General features: G+C 39.2%; 1 protein-coding gene across 3 annotated transcripts in view; it reads left to right on the forward strand.

The window, feature by feature from the left end:
• LOC133525959 (uncharacterized) overlaps window positions 1-21,314 on the forward strand; it is a 69,002-nt gene extending 47,688 nt beyond the window's left edge. The window contains exons 1-8 of one of the 3 annotated variants that reach the window (XM_061862404.1): window positions 10,953-10,968; window positions 11,146-11,337; window positions 12,046-12,211; window positions 12,637-12,741; window positions 13,231-13,403; window positions 17,365-17,534; window positions 17,905-18,262; window positions 18,633-21,314. In XM_061862404.1, the coding sequence (XP_061718388.1) occupies window positions 11,154-11,337; window positions 12,046-12,211; window positions 12,637-12,741; window positions 13,231-13,403; window positions 17,365-17,534; window positions 17,905-18,262; window positions 18,633-18,985 (1,509 nt within the window). In that variant the 5' untranslated portion in view covers window positions 10,953-10,968; window positions 11,146-11,153 and the 3' untranslated portion in view covers window positions 18,986-21,314. The other 2 variants (XM_061862401.1, XM_061862402.1) reach the window with 2 other exon arrangements.
• The last annotated feature ends 962 nt before the right edge of the window (window positions 21,315-22,276 follow it).

The following is a 22,276-nucleotide window of genomic DNA, read 5'->3' on the forward strand; positions in this document are numbered from 1 at the left end:
GACCTTTTTTTTTAAAATCTTCATTGTGACAGCCTGATCCTTTTTACCCAGGGTAACATTGTTGAAAGCTTTTTCAGTCAGTTTGGATGGAATATCGAGTCCAATAGACTTGGCTTCATCTGCTGTTACTTTGTGTTGGCTATCGACTAACCCAGTGGAAATATTGTGTAGCTCTACACAGTGTGAATCAAATGGACTTCCAAAAATTTAAGTAATGTTATAAATCCTTGGCATCTCTAGATTTTCTAGCATCAGATATTTCAATACGTTCTATAGTAATTTTTTCCCTCCATTCGAGTACAGTACTTACGACCTTACTGCGCTCTGCAACGACCTCTATGGTAAATTCGTTTTTTTTTGTTTCCTTTGAGGTGCGTTCAATAACCTTTTATATTAATACGCAACCTATTTTCTATATTAGCTATATTAATATAGTTAAAGATATTTAATAATGAAACGTGCTTTTCTTTTATAAAACGAATATTAATGTGTAAAATTAATAGTTATCAATAAATATAAAAATATTTCCTACATTGAAAAATAATTCCGGTTTTTTGTCACTATTTTGTTTTTTATTTTATTATTTTACAAAATCAATGCCATAAAGTTTATTAGCGTGTAATTTCCTGTAATTTGATACCACGCACGATTTTTAATATTTATTTTAATTTTTCAAAGTTAAAAGTTTTGGCGATCAAAAAAACGTATTTTGCATAGGTATATTTTTTTTGATTTTTAGTATGTCAAAAAGATACACACAAAGACCTAAAAAAATCAAACCCCGTCTTTGTGGGAATTATTATGACCCCAAAGGCTATATCTCCTCTACTACTATATCATCAACAGAAACTATTTCTTGATTATTTGAACTGGTTTTGTCGTCAGCTTTATTTTGCTGAGTTTTATTTTGTAAAGTTTTTTTCTCATCGACACACAAGAAGCTTCGATAAGTTTATTCATCCCTTTATTCAATTACTATTCCATTCTAAATAAGTTTTTATAATGAAAAACTAGATTTAATTGCACGTTTTTTTTTCAAATCGCAAGGTTTCAATTCGGAGCGAAGGTACATTAATTTCACTACCTTTAAAGGTCGCCCGTAACCTACTATCCCTAATACGTTTTATCTAAATCCCATCTAATCGATCGTATTGGGTCATAGATTCATATCGCCATATTAAACACTTGCATTGTCATTCTCGTAATCTAGAGCCCATGGAATATAAACGTTATTGTGTCTTTAATAACGTTCAAATTTGACACAACTTTCATTCAGATATGGGGCTCAGTGGTCAGTATTAAATGCTTTCACATTCATGACTTAGTTCTGTTTCCATGGCGTGTTCATGAGTTTATGCTTTGTAGCATTTTATCAATTTTCACGGAGAACGCTCTTTTTACCGGTAAACTACTGACCTACACGAGCTATTGAATACTCTTAACGGTAGACCATAGTTTTAATTTACTCTATAAAATATTATGGCCTTGATTCGTTCGAGCAGAAAATCAGACACAGATTTTGACAATAATAGACACTATTTATTTAGCGGTCTTCTACCAGAAAGTGTAGGCCCGGTCTAGCGTGATTCATCCTTTAATATGTCAACACTTTTAAACTGAAAAATAAAGCAATGGTGTAAACTGAATGGCGAAATTTCATCTTAAGAACAACGCACAGAACGCACTTATAGTCTGTATCTTTATAAGCGCTGGCAACACTGGCCGGGAGCAAACGTCAAATTAGCTCTGCGTATTAAAATAATTATTTAAAACGTTATAATGTAATAATTAAGAAGTTTTGGTGATAATTATAAAGTTCACATCGCAATTGAAGTAGAACATCGTTATCCTTCTAATGTAACATATGAAGAAAATATTGACGACAGAAAACAAGGCAACTGTCAACGGCGTAACGTTCCAAATTTAAAATTACACCGTATTTGCCTGTATTTTACCGCAGATTTTTACAGATGAGTATTGTTTTCGTAATTTATAAGCCTAGTTTTTTGTTTATTTGTCTAGAATTATTATTTGTCAAACTTTATTTTGTGCTACCTTTATATGTTTTGTGAAGAACTTGGTTTGTAACATAACAGGATTCTAACATATCAAAATATCTTAATTCATTTTTAAATCACTTCAAGAACAATAAAATTATACCCTGTGGTAATGAGTGAACTTGCAAGATAGTGAATTATAAAGTTTACTCTTTGCAATCTTACTTAGAAATTAAGTCAGTGGAGTTATTTTTACTTTATTTTAGTCATTATATTTTGTTAGAAGCATTGAAATTCATTACATTTTCTGGCTCAGATATCTCACATTATGAATATGTTTACAGCAAAAACCACTAAAATGACTACACGCAAGGATGTCTTGGTGGCTAAAGTGCAACAATTACAAAAAGACCTCAAAGAAGCCGCTGTGTTGAATACAAAACTCCTCCAAGAGCAGGAAGAGAGTGAACAGGAATTTGAGCGTGTTGTTCGAACAAATACAACTCTCAAAAGTCAGCTTGCAAATCAGGATATTGAATTTGAGGACATGCAAGGGCAGCGGGATGAACTTCAGGCTGCTGTTGACCGGTTCCAGCAATGCCAGGAGATACACGAGCAGGCATTGCAACGCATTCAGGACCTGGAACAACAGCTGGAGGAGTCAGAGTCAAAAAATACTTGCAAGTATTGCTCCGGCCAGTCCGGACCGCCTAACAATAATTTAAGTATTTTTGCTGAATTTAATAGTTTTGAACTAGATTTAGATAATGAAAACACAGGTAGCTCCCCTATGGTAGGAACTGTAGGTTTTACAAGTTCTGTGCCCATAGAGGGCAGCAGTGATAGTATAATTACACTGAAAGGCTCCAAGAAAATAAAAAAATATTTAAAATTAAGTAGATTCATAAAAAGATCAAAACTTTTAGTAAAACGCAATAATTCAGTATTCAAGACACTACAATCTAAATGTAATAGTGTCGCCTTGAGTGTTGAACTTCTAAATTGTCAATACAAATTAGACCGAACATTAGAAGAGTTGAATCATCAATCCGATGAATTAAATAAATTGGAATTAAAGTTAAAAGACCTCAATAATAGAGACGAACTATCAAGTAAAGCATTACAGGAATACATAGCCTTTATGAATAATGTTCTAGAACCGGGCAGCGGCTACCCTCTGCGCATGGACTCGCCGCGGCCTCCGACGCGCCCCGTGGCACCGGAGTCGCCCGCGCTGCGCGCCGTCCTGGCCGCACCGTGCTCGCCAGCGCTGCGCGCCCTCTTCGCCTCGCGCGCTTCCCTCGCACCCGAGCTGCGCCGCAGTCCCGAGCCTGCCCCCAGCCCCGTGGACACGACGCCACTGCAGCCATCATCACCGCCGAGCCTTATTGAGCGGGCGTGCCTTGTCGAGCTGGCTCCGTCGCCGCCGAGCCTTGTCAAGCTGGCTTTGTCGCTGCTGACCTATGTCGAGCCAGCTCCGACGCCGCTGCCCTTCGTGGAGCCGGCGGCCTCGCTGCCGAGCCTCGTGGTGCCGGCGGCCCCGCCGCCGAGCCTCGTGGAGCCGGCGTGCTCCCCGGCAGGCCGCGCGCCCGCGCCGCCCGCCCCGGCTCGGGCGCCGCCCCCGCGCCGCGCCCCGAGCCCGCGCGGCGGCCCCCGCCGCACCATCCTATACTCTGACGAGGTGGGCTCCGGCCTTGGCGCGCTGCTGGCGGAGCGCTTGTCGCAGGGCGTCCTCAACAACTGTCACCCGGGGACCTCCGCCGATCGACTGATAGAATGTATTTCTACAGGCGAGTTTGACCGCGCCTCCACGCTTATTGTTTTCTTAGGGAATAGTATAGACTGTACTAAGCGAGATATTTTAAAATTATCCGCTACGCTGTCGGCGATTGACCAGAGAGAGGTTGCAAAAATAATAATCTGTGCGCTCCCATATAGAATGTCGAGCAAGGTCAATAAAAGGGTATTTCACTACAATTCTTTATTGTATAACCTTTCCTTGTACAGTAGTACGATTTCGTATTTTGATACGAATAAATTTATACAAGATTTTGTTATGTCCCATAAAAGAACCTACCTACCCAGAAGATGTCTAGTAGAGTGTGCTAACCTGTTAGCATATAATATTGAAGACCCCGTCGTGGCTAGCGCGGCGTCTAATAGCCTTAAGTCACGTAGTATTTTACGCCTTGGTAGCGTAGGTTTTGAGATGGAGCCGTCTGGAGATTTGAATTTAAACTAACCGCTACGACAACGTGTGCACCAGCCGGCTCCGTTCCTATTGATCACTGCGATGCTAGTATGTTTAGTAAAACCGATTTATTGAACTTAGTTCACCAAAATATCCAAGGATTTGCCTGTAAGGAACTTGAAATTGATTTGTTTTTACAGTCCGATAATATTGAAGTTCTCTGTATTACTGAACACTGGCTTAAAGGTCATGAGTTTATGTTTAATTTCAATAATCATAATATAGTAAGTTCTTTTTTTAGGAAATCCTGCAATCGCGGCGGGTCATTGATAATGGTGAAACATAATTTAAAAAGTAAGGAACGTAGAGACATTGTTGACATGTCTGTGGAACGGCATATAGAACTTTCCTGTGTTGAGTTGGAACAATTTATAATTGTATGCGTGTACAGGCCCCCATCGGCGGACTATAACTTATTTGAATCGGTCATAGATGAAGTACTTAGTAGTATTTTTAGAACTCCGAAAAATATAATTGTGTGTGGCGATTTTAATATTAACTTACTTGAAAATTCGCCATTTTGTGGAAGGTTATTAAATACTTTTAAATCCTTCAATTTAGTCAATGTATTTTGTGAGCCTACTCGAATCACAGCAACCAGTGCTACATGTATAGATAACATCTTTAGTAACAAGGATGCGATTAGTAAATCTGTTATTAACAACCTAAGTTCTGATCACTGTGGATTAAAAGCGTCTTTCAGCGGGAAAACTGAAGAAATTCCTCAAGATACCATGTGCAGGCCGATTTCCGAAAAGCGCCTAGATTTATTCAATCGTAAAATCACTAAACAATTATGTTGTCTTTCATGTAATCAGGATAACCCTGACTGTTTGAGTTCCGAGTTGTTTAACTGTATTAAAACGGAATTTGATGCCTGTTTCATTCAGAAGAAGGTGCAAGGCAAGGCCAAGACTAAATTTTGCGACTGGGCTACGCCGGATATTCACGAGAAAAGACGCCGACTATACGACTTGTATGATTTAAAAGCAACTGATAAAAGGCCGGAATTTCTGGAGTACGTTAAGAATTTTTCTAAATCTTTTAAGATGATGTGTGTCGCCGCTAAAGCTGATTATTTGTCCAAAAAGATCCTAAGTTCTAGTGATAAAGTTAAAACTGTATGGCAAGTAATCGGCAATGAAACTGGAAAACGTAAGATGAAGGATCCGCACTACACCGTACGAATTGCTGACACTTTAGTAAGTTCTGACCGTGAAGTGGCAGATCATTTTGAGCGGTTTTTCTCGAATATACCGGTAGAAACAACAAAGTCTCTTAATTCATCGCCAGACGTCGCTGAAGAAATTTTGAAGACAAATGTGGCGGAATGTACAGAAATTTTCAAATTTTCGTATGTCACTCCGAACATAGTTCTTAAGACTTTTAGGTCATTAAATATAAAGAAAACAAAAGACCTATGGGGTCTGTCAGTCAAAGTATTACATTCCATTATTGAATCGATTGCACCATACTTAGCTGAGATTTTCAACAGATGCATTGATGCTGGAATTTTTCCAGATATTATGAAACATAGCAAAATTATCCCGTTGTTTAAATCAGGAACAAGAACCGACTCCACAAACTTTAGACCTATTTCAATACTACCGGCATTAAGCAAAGTGTTCGAGAAACTTATTCTAAATCAACTATCGTCACATTTCAACAGAAATAAACTGCTTGATAGCAATCAATTTGGTTTTACCAGAGGTCGATCAACTACTGACGCCGGTGTGGTACTTCTAAAACACATCTTTGACGCTTGGGAAAAAGCTCAAGATGCTATTGGAATTTTCTGTGATCTGTCGAAGGCATTTGATTGCGTTGATCACGAAAATTTAAAGAGAAAATTAAGCCACTATGGGATAAAAGCTAGTGCCCTTGACCTTGTCTCATCGTACCTTTCGAATAGAACTCAGCGAGTAGTTATTAATGGAACTCAATCGGCTGGGTCCCCGGTAGCCCTCGGAGTGCCGCAAGGTTCAATTCTTGGTCCCTTCCTGTTTTTGGTATACATCAATGACCTACCAAAAGTTGTGCAAGAAAGACATGATATAGTGTTGTTTGCAGATGACACTTCCCTTATATTTAAAGTGAACAGAAAGGAAAATAGATTCGAGAGCATTAATGACGCGCTATCTACCGTATTAAACTGGTTTACGGCAAACAATTTGCTTTTGAACGCAAAGAAAACCAAATGCATCAAATTTACGCTACCTAACGTCAAGCAGGTAAATAACAGCAAGATTAAAATAAAAGGTGATACGCTGGAATTTGAAGATCGAACTGTTTTCCTGGGAGTCACTTTAGACTCAAAACTGCAATGGCATGCACATATAGCCACTTTAGCCGGCAAACTTAGTTCAGCAGCCTATGCAGTGAGGAGAATCGGACAGCTAACAAACGTAGAGACGGCCAGGCTGGTATACTTTAGTTACTTCCATAGTGTTATGTCGTATGGAATTCTGTTGTGGGGAAAAGCGGCAGACATTCAGACAATATTTGTACTGCAAAAGCGAGCTGTACGTTCCATCTATGGACTGGGCGCTCGAGTATCCCTAAGAGAGAAATTTAAAGATGCAAGCATTCTTACCGTTGCATCTCAATACATACTTGAGAATATTATGTATGTTCGGAAAAACATTAACGAATTCAAGCTTAACAGTGATATCCATAACTATAACACTAGAAACAAGCATAAACTTGCTGTGCCCGCCCACCGCCTCCGTAAGGTTAGTACGTCTTTCGTCGGGAACTGTACACGTTTTTATAACAAAGTTCCCACTGATATAGTGAATTTGCCTCTTAACAAATTTAAGTCACACGTTAAGAGCTCTTTGTTAAGTAAGGCGTATTATGCTGTGAATGATTTCATAGATGATAAGGATGCCTTTAAGCCAGTAGCTTGATCTTGATAGTATGATAAAAATGTCAGTAATAGTGTTTTCGTTTTCTTCCTGTGAAATAACCATACTAGCGTCCAGTAGAACTGACACAAGAGAACATCATGTTCTCGTTTGATTGTATTATTTTAGTTTTGGACACTTAGAGACCTTATACACCTCTAAGATTTTATTTTATTTTAAATTTTATTTTATTTTAAATTTCATTTTATTTTAATACCTATTTTAATGATTTGGACACTTAGAGACCTGTACATCTCTAAGTCAATTTAAATTTATAATTTAGTTTTATAGGTAGGCACTCCTTATGAATAATATGTAGTCGCGGTTATGTGGCGCTATGCCGTCTTTAATGTAACTTACAAGCACAAATGTTGTATCTCACATTTTTTTTTATTATATTTATATTAATACAACCCGGCAGCTTGAACATGTCATGCTCGCTTAAAAGTCTTTACTTACGGTGGCGTCGTTGATCGGGTCGCCACTTTCCCGAATGAAGGTTGAGGGAGGCGATGGCTGAGATACACGTCATACTCGTGAACGGGTGCTGTTTGTGGAGACCGGTCTGTTTAAGCTTACACGGGGTACAGGTTATGTTAAAGTATGTAACTTTACTTTTGAGTGACATTAACGTGAGACACTTCATTCGGTTCTTGTCTGTTTTAATTTTTTTGTCTTTTAATTATTTATATAAGAATTCAAGCCTTGGCGACCCTCTACATCTCTAAGGATAATTTAATATATATTTTTATATTTTATCTCTGACACGTAGAGACTTATACATCTCTAAAGAATTTTAGTATTTTATGGTTTTATTTTTTTATCATAGTTTTTTTTTGTGTAATTTGACATTTAGAGACAGTATACATCTCTAATAAAGTATTTATTATTTCATAGATTCGATATTTGTAATTGTTTTTTTTTTTAATTTATTGTTTGTAAAAATGGACATGTAAAAGTGCCCCTGTGGCCTATTTGCTGAATAAATGTTTGATATTTGATATTTGATATTTAGGTATTTAAAAAAAGGTAAACAAACAATTTGTAAATTTTCGGGTAGTTTTAATATTAATGGTTAACCAACCAAATACAAAACCGCCTGGATCTGTCACTGAACGACCTGCCTTTAAACCTACATTATTTGATCATGTAGTGTTTTCATCTACCCTCAGCTGCCTTAAGGAGCCATTTGAGGGTAGATTTTGTTTACCTTTTTTTAATACCTAAAGATACAGACTTATAGGTACAACCTCTCTGGTGTTGTCCGTGGGCAACGGTAATCGCTTACATTCTCGATTACTGAGGCGATTTCGCTCTGCGACTGGGTCTGCTCAGTTGCCTCCATTTAGTAATTATCTGCACCACCGATTAAATAACTTTCTTCACTTTTATCTTTGTCTTTTGTTTAATCAACCATCAATTATTTTACGATAAGTGACATCCTTTATCTATACCACTCCAAACAAAATGGCCGTATTCGTCTTCAGTAATTCTCATAATTTAATCTCTTTTTGTACTACGCATGTTAAGCAGTTCTCTTCTCGAAGTGCGTCGACAAACAATGCTTCTGACGTTCCCGCATGGCAGCTAATTATTGTTAATGAATACGCAACACATAACTGTTTATGTAATTAAGCTGCGGGATAATGTGGTTTCCGGTAAACTTTGAAATAATATGTGTATTGGTTGAGACATGTTCGTATTTGAGTTAAAATTGGACGCAACATGTCTGAAACGAGTCTTCGCAGATGTAAATCATGGAGTGCTCTCAACTGAAGAAATTCTAATAAAATATTGAGTAAATTATGTTATCTGACCTCAGCTCAGCAGGAGCTCTTTTTCCAGAGTATTTCAGGTTTATTTCCTAAATGAGAAAATGTAATATAGGTAGGTACCTATCAATGGTGTATCATGTCAAGGTTTATTTTTTAAATGCCCACCAAAAAAAACTTGAAACGTGGTATTCGGGTTGGCATTTTAAGATAAATCGTTGCTTTCGGCTTAATACTTGATAGAGGATATATGCTATTTTCATCTTAAGAACTCCAGACTAAGTACTGAATTTAATTTGAGAGTCTTATCAAACTATCATATACCTCCCCGTCACGGTCATCTGCACCGGCCTTAATCTAAGACAAAGCTGGTTTAATTTCTACTAAACGTGTAATCGAAGTGGGGTATCTGCCGGCCACTTAACGGTTCGTTAAAGCCATGCCATACACACGAGAGCAGAGGAAATGGCGCCTTTGTTTCTATGACCTGTGTTTTTTAATTGTCTATGATCTCTTCGGTTTACATAAATCGAACAATAAATGCCTTTCATCTCTTCTCAGGCGATAATTATAATTTACCAGTTATTTTATTTTGCAAATGTCATACACCATTTTCATCAGTAGGTACCCGTAGTGTAAATAAATTCGATTTCGAAACGTGACGTACGCGTTTGCGTTTAGTCTCATTTTGTATTGGATTTAGAAAGAGCGCGCCAAGCGGGACGTTTTGGAAACTCAAAATCCTATACAAAATGAGACTTAACGCAAACGCGTTCGTCACGTTATGATGTCGATCAAATTTACACTAGGGGTACAGTTCCCGATTTGGTGTGCTTATGTGGGTTTAAGATAAATTTTGTCCGCGGCCGCTTCCCACTTTGTCGCTTATGGCAAGCGACAAAGTGAGAAGTTTTGCCGGCCGCGGTCACAATTATTGCCACTTGTAATCGACGGGGAAAGGTTGAAATAATTTCATTCCTATCTTTGATCGCCGGGAATAGATGGGAACACGTACGAATGTATGATGATGTTTGTAAGTAATATTACCAGAGTGGGACCACCAATAGACTACCTATAGAATCCGACTACGCTAAGTTTACACTTGGGAGTAACAAATGCAGTCTTCAAGCTACCTACTTAATTATCAGGGAGGTGGTCATAGGAACTCTGTGATAAAACAACGCAACCTAATTGTGTTTGGGGTTTTTAGAATTGTCTCGATGACTATTATGTAGTTGTCAGTGGTAAAAAAAGTACAGTTAGCGACAAAACCTAGTACCATTTTTTTTTTCAAAAACTTATTTTGTTCAAGTCGGTGCAAAGTTAGCTTAGCCAGACTCTACATATCCTATAGGAACGCCATAAATACTTGTAGCACACATATAAAAGTTGGTACAGACATGTCCATACAAAAGGCAACGTTAGCAACAATGTATTTGAGAAGCGAAAGCAATTTGCATTTATTTTTACTCTTATACCACCATTTATAAATCTAGTCTAGGTCTCAAATTACCCTAATATCCGTTTCGTACCGCGTTAACCGCAAAATCACTCTAAATGACTCGGCAATGGCGGCTTAGATGGTTATTCTTTTTATCGTTTTGTAGTTCTTTGACTTTACTTAAGTGTCCTTTGCATTTTTATATAGACGACGGCCGCATTATATTAGGTAAAAGTTTGAATAATTCTTGGAAGGTCTATTTAAATAAAACATATTTTAATTGTACTTACTGCTTTTACAAAAATGGCCGAGGCGTTAAGACGTAATACTGGTTGGATTGCAGTGCTACTGGGGAATTTATTAAAAACAGTGTTGCATGAAGATTGAAGTTAATGAAAGTAATGATCATGTAAGTATATCATAAACGCCGATATTCAAGCGTGTCTATTTATTCATAAATATTATGATAAAAAGAATTATGTTTATAATTCAACTTAACAAACAAACATTGCTACAGTATAAAAACCTATAAGTAAAATAGCCCCAGGTCGCTGTCAACGGGCAAGGTGCCAAGAAGGCCGGCCGTAATTCCTTGCTGTAGGTATGGCGATACTCAGACGCTCTGTGCGAAATAATGGCAATCCCTCTAGGCGTCAGAAGCGTCTATTGGGCCTATTGGCCCGTTTTATCACACTCAAATGAAAAGTATATGACTCGGTTTAGTACTAGGCTACTTTGCCAAAAACCTATTATAAAACAGACTCTCTTTTGTTCACAGACCTCGCCATGTGGCGCGCCGTGCAGGTCGTGCACGTGCTCCTCGCGCTGACGTGCGTGCGCGCACAGAATCGCGTCGTGGACGTCAGCACGACTTGCGACCGCGGCTCTTTCACTGTGTCACTGGAAATGGCGCAGCCGTTCAAAGGGTTACTGTTCAGCAAGGACTTCTCGAGGGAGTGTAGAGTGCAAGGTGAGAAAACTCGTTAACCTTGCTGTTTGCGGCTTCTTCAGTGTCGCAGCTTAACTGTGGCACAACCATTAATATGCAACTGTTTAGCAAGGACTTCTCCAAAAAGTGAAGAGAATAAGGTCAAATAAGTTGTAACTCGTAACATAGTGGTGTTCACTCGATGTGCGACCGCAGCTCGTTCGCCGTGTGTCGGCAAATGGCGCAGCCGTTTTAAGGCTTACTATTTTGTAAAGACTTTTCGAGTGAGTGTAGGGTACAAAGTGCAGCTAAACTTTTGGAGCAAATGAGACCGTGCCTCGTTTATCATGTTAGACACAAGCTAGTCCGGTGCCTGAAGTCGAGCAGAGTTCTAAATCATAATAACAAAGTACCTAACGCTTGATGAGGTGTGATCCAACAAAAATATTTGTTGACTCGTAACTAGAAAATGCCATGAGGCATTAAGTCCGCCATTTAGTACCTTTTTGGTATATTAAAAAGTTAAAATACATAAATAAAAGTTTCTTATTTAGGAAATTCTATCGTATGAAATCTAGAAAGAAATACGTCATCTACTATTAGCTTTCACCGACCTTCTCCATTAATAATATAGAAACGACAGTCCCGTAAAAACTATAAAATAGCAAATTTAGGGTGTCAAAATACTGGAAATGGATGAATTGCTTCTAAACATTTGTAGGTACAAAATTTATTTCCTTTAATTTTCAGGCAACCACAAAACGAAGGTGTCTCTCCACCTACCGACGAACGCATGCGGCGTGAGGAGCTCCACCCTAAACACGACCAGCGACGACCAGCTGTACTATACGGTGGAGCTGGTCGTGCAGATGGACCGCATGTTACAGCAGTCCACTGATCAGGAGCTTGTGGTCAGGTGAGGAATCAGCATGCAATAGCAGTCTCTTAGTCAGAGAGTACTGGACACAGCGGTGCCTTTGAACTATTTGCCCAGATAAAAAGCATACTCGTACTCTGGGTCTAGCCGATCACATCGTGGTCCGATTGACGAGTAACACTGAACATACGAATAGCTGCTGCAGCAAATGTCTAAATATCATCCTCGTTGTCAAGTGAGGCTGAGATTTTTGCCTTTATACGGAGGAACTGTGAGTACTTGAAGTACTTTCCATTAGTATTTTGTATATGTTTAGGACGTGTAAAAGGTGAGATTACTTCAAGCCGCTGATCAAGCCTTTGTCAGATCAGAAGAATGACCACTGGCAGTCAGTAGGTTTTTTTAAAAGATTTCGACAGAGTTAAACATGACAACACTTAACAGTTTTCTATTATAATTTACAGGTGTAAACTGCAGCCGCGTGCGGTTCGTATCAACAGTTCAGCTCTCGAGGGAGTCATCAACTCTAAACTACGAGAAATGATCGGGCAGGAAGCTAAAAAGACGAGGTAAATATAATTAATGATATTTTTTTGTAATTCTAGTGTTTCTTAGTTGTCTGCATCGGTGAAAGTCTCTATCATCAGATTTAACCATATTTCTACCTCTTCTTCTAGTTTATTCATGGTTGTTTCCTACACCGCTTAAAGTGCTCAATTCCGAGATTTTCCCGAGGGTCTACAGTATGCGGTTCAACACCTCTGGAGTTACAGGCGTCCATAGGTCCATGCGGTGACTGCTTATCATCAGGCGGGCCGTATGCTTGTTTGCCACCGTCGTCGTATACAAAAAAAAGTGACCTAACTAAAGTTTATAAAAATCTAAAAAGTGGCTATATTAGTCCACAGGCGACCACAGTGCTGATCAGCATTCGACATCAATTCACTCCTCGACAAAGGAATAACATCAAGCACATCAGTTAGATCTGGAAAACTATACCTAATGTTGTCTGCAATAAATACTAAGTATAATAGCTCAAATTCAATCTCGTATCTCAGGACCGGCCGCAACCGCCAAGGCTGGGTGAATCCAGCTGAGATGGAGCAGCGTGAATGGCTACTAGAGTCAGCTCGGGCTTGGATGGAGCTAGTCCCAGCTTCGCCAACTAGTGAACCCGCCACGGTCGAGGTGGGGCAGCCGACGAAGCTGCTGATCCAGTGCACGCTGCCTGGTAAGTAATTTAGAATCAACGTTGGCTGCTGGAGTCAGCTCGGGTGTGGATGGAACTGGTCCCAGCGTCGCCAACTTCTGAACAGGCCACGGTCAAGGTGGGGCAGCCGACGAAGCTGCTGATTCAGTGCACCACAACACAAGCCTTCTTGAGCTTACTGGGGGCTTAGTCAATTTGTGTAAGAAAGTCCATTGTTTATTTACCTTATAACGTTGATTACCATTAGCGTTGTCCCGGATTTTCACCATTGCTTCTTTCTAGTCGTGCTCTCATACGAGTATCGTCTGAGAATTGTGACGGTTATTCATTGGTATCCATGCTCCATGCAACCAGATTCTTTTTTTGCCCAATGGATCGTCTGGTAGAGCCAATTAGCGGCCTCTTGGTGTAGAGTGTAGGTAGTTACTTTTTCAAGAGGAAAGGGGACGGCCACTTCTCCATACAAACGTAGTCCTCAGTTTCCTCTCTCGATATTGACATTATGGAAAATATTGTTACATAATTTGATGTATACCATAGCTCTGCCCCTACGTTTGACTTTTTAAGATTTTTTGATTATTGTAAAAATTTGGAGCTTAAAACAGAATTTTTTGCTCCTAACTCGTATAATAATTTAAAAAAAAGAAATGAATCAAACGTAGAGGCATATCTATGGTTGATATATAACAAATTATGTCATCCTTGGACGAAAGTTGATTGTGATCTGTATTTCCTAGTATGTCATCCTATTATATAATCTGAATTGTACAGTGCTTTGGTCTCGACTGTAATGCTGTATATTATTACGTTTCAAAATAAATAAATAAAATCCTTTTTTCAATAATGTTAATATTGTAACGTTGTACGTATACGTATAACGTACATGTTTTAATTAAGTACAAGTTTTAATTATATTATCTTCCCAACTCTAAATAATATATTTTTTCCTTAACGACTGTACTCGCGGCCGGTCCAGCGACTACGTCATGGAAAGTTCGAGATGCAGCGGGGCGAGCGCCTTGTCCTTCCGTTGACCGCCAGGGCAGCCAGTCCGCGCCACACACGATAAGATACGCACGTACGGCCGCGCACACGGAGCAGTGTCGTCTCGCGCGCCGTACGATTTTTTAAATTCGTAAATTTAATATTTGTGAGCGCGGACAATTATAATTATTATTTATAAAATTAATCCGCGACGCTTTCGCGCATTATAATTAATCCCACACCCACGTATTGGGTGCGTCGTTATTTTTAAAAAATAATCTCCGGTCGAAGAGACCCTCGAGCCTTCACCACCTCGACGGCAGGGCTGGAGCCCTAGTCGTTCGCCCGCCGTCGCCTCGGCTCCTCTTCTGCGCTGCCGTGACACCCACCAGCTGCGGACCTTTCGACCAGCCAGGGCAGTACCACTCCGGGTGCAAATTTAAGACCGGCCATAGAGTTCCACGACCCTTTATAAAATTTTAGTTTTTTTTTAAATAATAAAATACTTTTTGTTAACGTAGCTGGTAGTACTTTTTTTTATCCCTGCCAACTTTCCTAGAGGACATAATCCCTAGGGAGTAACGTTACATTAAACAGGCAAAACGGTCGCGGTAGCCGTGTCCTTGACGGAATTAAATCTAGCTGTAAGAGCTCTAAATTCCTGCTCGCAAGCGTCATACATGGGTTTGGTCGTTTCATCACATACTATACGATTGAGACGGTGATACAAGTGATTTAAAAGATTTTGTGTGCGAAGCAAAACGTTCCTATCCGGTCGTGAATCTAAATTCGACTGAACCTTTGCGAGAGCATCACAAACACCCTTCAAATCGGCAGAGACAGAGAAATTACTTTCTAAAATATCCTCGGAAGGAAACAAAGGGCCTAATTTTGAAATTTGTTTCCGCAAGTCCTGGACAGTTGGAAGTTTATTTATTTTATTTATAATCCCTAGGGAGTAACGTTACATTGGCGCCCAACGTGGTCTAAATGGACTAAATTTGCCCCGCAGCATTTATGTGTGTTTGTTGTTTTTTATTTTTGTGAAACGTTGTTTTTTTTTTGGTTGCATGTAACTTAGGTGTACCCCAATAATAATAATAATTTTAATTATTTATTTATAATCAAATTTTAATTTTAATATTCATTAATAATATAATTCATTTTGTGTGTCATAATTTATTCAGAATTTTTTACATCATGCTGTGCTAGTACATTGTAGACTAGTACAGTCAGTCAAATTTTTTATGAATATTTTTATCGTGTGATATTTTATTTTGTAGTTTTGTGGTACACACAAGTTGCAATTATTTAATGCTTGTTATTTTTTATTTTTGTGATTGTTTATTTTATTTTTTAATTTGCGCTTGATTTTTTTTGCCAACCAAAACGTTACGTAGTTTATTATTGTAACAGACGGAGTAGTGTTAGTTAAAAACAAGCGTTCAACACTTTCCACGGTTGCCATTTTGCACGTTATTATTATTATTAATTAAATTATTATTATTTTATTTAAATTAAAAAGAAATGGAATTTCCTGTGAAATTTTTGTCGCTTCAAAAGCCGGAATTGGAATATGAGGTTAGCATTCGTGGTGAGACACCGGGTTCAACTGTCCAGGACTTGCGGAAACAAATTTCAAAATTAGGCCCTTTGTTTCCTTCCGAGGATATTTTAGAAAGTAATTTCTCTGTCTCTGCCGATTTGAAGGGTGTTTGTGATGCTCTCGCAAAGGTTCAGTCGAATTTAGATTCACGACCGGATAGGAACGTTTTGCTTCGCACACAAAATCTTTTAAATCACTTGTATCACCGTCTCAATCGTATAGTATGTGATGAAACGACCAAACCCATGTATGACGCTTGCGAGCAGGAATTTAGAGCTCTTACAGCTAGATTTAATTCCGTCAAGGACACGGCTACCGCGACCGTTTTGCCTGTTTAATGTAACGTTACTCCCTAGGGATTATGTCCTCTAGGAAAGTTGGCAGGGATAAAAAAAAGTACTACCAGCTACGTTAACAAAAAGTATTTTATTATTTAAAAAAAAACTAAAATTTTATAAAGGGTCGTGGAACTCTATGGCCGGTCTTAAATTTGCACCCGGAGTGGTACTGCCCTGGCTGGTCGAAAGGTCCGCAGCTGGTGGGTGTCACGGCAGCGCAGAAGAGGAGCCGAGGCGACGGCGGGCGAACGACTAGGGCTCCAGCCCTGCCGTCGAGGTGGTGAAGGCTCGAGGGTCTCTTCGACCGGAGATTATTTTTTAAAAATAACGACGCACCCAATACGTGGGTGTGGGATTAATTATAATGCGCGAAAGCGTCGCGGATTAATTTTATAAATAATAATTATAATTGTCCGCGCTCACAAATATTAAATTTACGAATTTAAAAAATCGTACGGCGCGCGAGACGACACTGCTCCGTGTGCGCGGCCGTACGTGCGTATCTTATCGTGTGTGGCGCGGACTGGCTGCCCTGGCGGTCAACGGAAGGACAAGGCGCTCGCCCCGCTGCATCTCGAACTTTCCATGACGTAGTCGCTGGACCGGCCGCGAGTACAGTCGTTAAGGAAAAAATATATTATTTAGAGTTGGGAAGATAATATAATTAAAACTTGTACTTAATTAAAACATGTACGTTATACGTATACGTACAACGTTACAATATCCAGAGAGGAAAATGAGAACTACATTTGTATGAAAAGGCGATTTCGTGCGAGTCCTCCACTAAATATTATAGGATATGATGACACAAATTAGTAAGTCCCACGGTAAGCTCAAGAAGACGTGTGTTGTAGGTACTCAGACAACGATATGCATAGAAAACATCCGTGTCTCAGGACAGGATCAAATATCTGTGCTCTTACACAATTAAACGGTCTTACCGGGATTCGAACCCAGAACCATCTACTTCATAAGCAGGGTACCAACTAGGCCAGACCGGTCGTCGGTATTTATATATACCTAACATTATTATTCTCTTTATATCATTTTCCAGTTGGAGTCGGTCTCCGCATAACCAACTGCGTAGCTCACGACGGCCTCGGGGAGGCCTCCCAGAAACTCCTCGACGAGGCGGGCTGTCCCATTGATGAGTCCATTTTCTCGACCCCCTCCATCCATCGCCACAAGAAAGGGACGGAGATAGATTTCGCAGATCTGGAACCGGTAAGTGTCGTGTATTTTTAACTAACTGCCTAACTCAAAACCGCCTCGGGCAGACCTCGCTGAGACACCTCGACAAGGCTGGCTGCCCCATCGACAAGTCCATCTTCTCAATCTCCATCCATCGGCACAAGTGAACCCGAACATATCCATGAGTGTCTGTCATTAAAACTTATGTTTATCATTTATTTGACAAACGCTGTTAGGCGAAGGAAAACACTCCCAACAAGGCCTAGTTTTAATTATGTTAAGCTACTCGTGTAAGCGTACTCGTTAAGTGAGCCGTGGCAAAATGCCGGAACAACGCCAGGAGAATGTCGACGATACTTCAATTGTCTAATATATGTCTTACTTACATTTTGTCTTATTACAGGTGGACCCACAGCGAAACCTAGACGAAAACTTCAATCTCAAACAGGCCAAAACCGACCCAGAACTGATGTTCAAAAACATAATGACGTACCAACACGCTATCACCACTTTCGCCGCCTTCAAATTCCCTGATCGAGCAAAACTACATCTAACATGCGGCATAGAATTATGTAAAGGAAAATGTCCAGTGGTGGATTGCAAAGCTTTGCAAAGGCCTCAACAGACGAGGGAGGGGTTATTGAGAAAGGCGAGATTAGACAAAGACGCTAAAGGAGTTGTTATTGATAGATTGGAGGTGTATAACAGCATTGAGGTGTTGGCGCCTAATATTGAGTTGGAGGATGAGGCTTCTATAAGAGGTGGGTAAAAAATGTTTTAGTTATCACCATAAGATTTTTGTTAATAATTAAAAGGTTTTTTGGTAGTTTCCATATAAATAGATGCTATTCTGAAAGATAAAACTGGCATTGACGAAAGGAATATGCTTCCATACAATTTTATGGTTTTCATACTATATTTAAGGAAACTGTAGGTCTATAAGTCTATTACCCTATATTGTAACAATTTATCAATATAAGAGACTGTTTGTTTCTAAATAAAGAAAAAAAAAAATTTTTTTTTTACGCTAGATTCAATCTCTAATGTTTATTTTGATCTGCTAATTATATAAATAAGACGTCCTTATTTTATCACAAATCAAGGAATAAAATAATTGTATTTTTATTTCAGGCTCACGAAGAATCGAAAGCGAAGAGGACGATCTCATCCGTGGCTTCTCACCGGGCGACAAGACCATCTGCCTCTCGCCCGGCAAAATGGCTCTCGCCTTCTGCGTTTTAGGGGTCATATTCCTATGCGCGATCGCCGTAGCCTTCGTCTCGCTAATTAGAGCGAGAAGGCGTCTGGGCAGGGAGCCGATGCATACATCCCTCTCTTTCTACACGGGTAGCAAGAGCATGTTCTCGTCTAGTGAGAGCTCCAGTTCTGGATTGAGTGGTAGCAAGTTGTTGCTCACTGATAGCCCGTATTTAGATCATCATTCGTCTTCAAGCAATAATTGGCCATATTCTAGAGCGTTTTAAACGTCTAGGCAGGGAGCCGCTGCATACATCCCTCTCTTTCTAAACGGGTAGCAAGAGCATGTTCTCGTCTAGTGAGGGACCCAGTTCTGGATTGAGTGATAGCACGTTATTGCTCACAGATAGCCTGTATTTAGATTATCATTTGTCTTCAAGCAATAATTAGCCATATTCCTGTGCGTGATCGCCGAATCTTTCGTGTCGCTAGTCAGCGCCAAGGCGCCTAGGCAGGGAGCCGCTGCATACATCCCTCTCTTTCTAAATGGGTAGCAAGAGCATGTTCTCGTCTAGTGAGAGACCCAGTTCTGGATTGAGTGATAGCAAGTTATTGCTCACAGATAGCCTGTATTTAGATCATCATTTGTCTTCAAGCAATAATTAGCCATATTTCATTTCATTCATTTATTGCATCCATGGTTACATTAGGTGTTACATAGTAATGGTATGCTTCACATGGACCCTGATAGGGCACAGCAATAGTCTTAAATCTAAATTATGCTAGGTATTAATATTATTATTATATTCCTGTGCGTGATCGCCGAATCTTTCGTCTCGCTAGTCAGAGCGACAAGGCGCCTAGGCAGGGAGCCGTTGCATACATCCCTCTCTTTCTAAACGGGTAGCAAGAGTATGTTCTCGTCTAGTGAGAGCTCCAGTTCTGGATTGAGTGATAGCAAGTTATTGCTCACAGATAGCCTGTATTTAGATCATCATTTGTCTTCAAGCAATAATTAGCCATATTCCTGTGCGTGATCGCCGAATCTTTCGTCTCGCTAGTCAGAGCGAGAAGGCGCCTAGGCAGGGAGCCGCTGCATACATCCCTCTCTTTCTAAACGGGTAGCGAGAGCATGTTCTCGTCTAGTGAGAGCTCCAGTTCTGGATTGAGTGCCAGCAAGCTATTGCTCACAGATAGCCGGTATTTAGATCATCATTCGTCTGCAAGCAATAATTAGCCATATTCTAGAGCGTTTTGAGGTTTCTTTGCGTGGAACGATATTGGTTTAATTTGTCCAGTTGATATATAATTGAATGTGAAGACAAAATTTGAAATACAAAATGAAAGACTGTATCGGAGAAGATCGATTTGGACTTTGGTATAACCATAAAAAGTAAATACATAAAGTCAGGTGACAAGCAAAACTCACTAATTACTAAAAAATAATTAAACAAAAGTCAACCTTATTTTAGTAGTTATATGGTTCGTTATGGCTATAACTTGTGGTGGTAATTAGTGAGTTTTGCTTGTTACCTGCGATAATAGAACTATTTACAACTTACAACATCTCATCTCGCGGGTTCAAACCCCGGCTCGTACCAATGAGTTTTTCGGAACTTATGTACGAAATATCATTTGATATTTACCAGTCGCTTTTCGGTGAAGGAAAACATCGTGAGGAAACCGGACTAATCCCAACAAGGCTTAGTTTTACCCTCTGGGTTGGAAAGTCAAATGGTAGTCGCTTTCGTAAAAACTACGCCAAATCTTGGGATTAGTTGTCAAAGCGGACCCCAGGCTCCCTTGAGCCGTGGCAATATGCCGGGACAACGCTAGGAAGAAAGAACATTAATAAAATGAAATTTGGTATGGATCACACAGTTTTTACTGTAGTTTACTTTTTATACCTAATAAAAGATATTAAGTCAGATCTCGGCTAGATATCTTCCTATGCCTGTAAGATGTTCTATCTATTGAGTCTGTTTTTTCCAAAGACTTAATTTTCACTTGTAACAATAATATTTTGAAAAGAAACGGTTACTTAGCCGAAATATAGCTGTAGAAAGGCAATACGTAACGTAGGTATATAGAATTTATAAACGACAACGATGAATATATATACTTTTTTTTTATTTGGTGCTATCCTAACTTTTTTTAAAGACCTAAAGCTAATAAAATGTCGGTAAATTTTACACTCGAAACTGTGAGACTTTCTACTATTACCTCCACAGGTTTTTAATATAGTTTTGGTACTTCCTATTTTTATTTATTATTAGTTAGTAAGCTATGAATATGTAATTTGAGGAGGTGCTTTTGGCTACGACTTGTTATAAGTCTTGAAACATTGTCTTTGACATTTCAAGCAAACATTTTCTAGTTTTTTTATGGTTGGTTGTGGGATTTAGTTTAATATAAAATTCATTAGCACTTCCTCGAGGTTAAATATGAAATACATATAACCTAAGCAATAATTAGTACATACTTATAACTACAATAGTTGATGCCTAGACAACTACATTTGTATTTATTTTATTTGTGATATATTCTTATTAAAGGCGATGGATGTTTTTTATACCTTTACAAGTTTCTATTAAATTAATAAATGGAACAATACAATTATCAGCTTTTATTTCTTTTATAAGTTACTTACCATCAAAGAGAATTTGAATTTGGCGCCATATGTCGAAACGATACCGCCATATCCTACGACCCGGCCAGGACATCGTGCAGCGGCGGCAGCGGCGGGTATAATCACTCCACAGGCTGCTGGTATAAAAGGCTGTACAATAGGCCCTAACCAGGGTGACTTTGATCTCAGCGGAACAATGTAAAAACCTGCGGGCGATCATATTAGCCCGTACAGACAATGCTCTGGTTTATGGTTTTTTGTCGGACACTTTTTGGTATATGGAGATTTTGTTCCTTGCTCTACCTTCCATACAACCGAAGGGCCCTCAAGTACAGTCGAGGAAACTGATTCTTTAGCAGGTTGTGGTTCACTTTACACTGGAAAGTTCATAGCATAAGTATGTACAACCAAATTTACTTGAACCGCTAATTGCTAAAGAATCAATTTCCTCGACCGTACATACAAAGTAAAATAAACCACCTTAAGGTAACTTTGCACTGACTTGATCAGAATAAAGTGAGAAACTCTTCCTATTCAATTCACATAAAAAGAGAAAAGAAAAGAAAAAAACAAGCATTATTCATCACCAATTTTTGTTTTACTTTAATACCATCTAGCGGCAAATGGAGAAACCAAATACGCATAAATAAATTACAACTGGCAACACACTTGTTGCAGAGTAGTGCTGTGCCAAAAATCGATTTGTATAAAAATCCGAAGCCATAGACAACTGTAACTTGCGCTTCACTAAACTATGCCGGTGCATGACATCATTCTGTCAAAGATTATGAAGATACAGACTTGAATAAACTACTAACAAACCTAATATTCAAACCTCAATTAATTATGCCAGAGTGATATTGAGGCAGATAACGATTTTTCATTGGCCATAGGCCTTCAGATCATAGATAACTTTATATTGTAAAGTTCTAAGAGCAAAAGTCACGTT

This window comes from Cydia pomonella, chromosome 15 (genome assembly GCF_033807575.1).
Source record: "Cydia pomonella isolate Wapato2018A chromosome 15, ilCydPomo1, whole genome shotgun sequence".
Classification (NCBI taxonomy): Eukaryota; Metazoa; Arthropoda; class Insecta; order Lepidoptera; family Tortricidae; genus Cydia; species Cydia pomonella.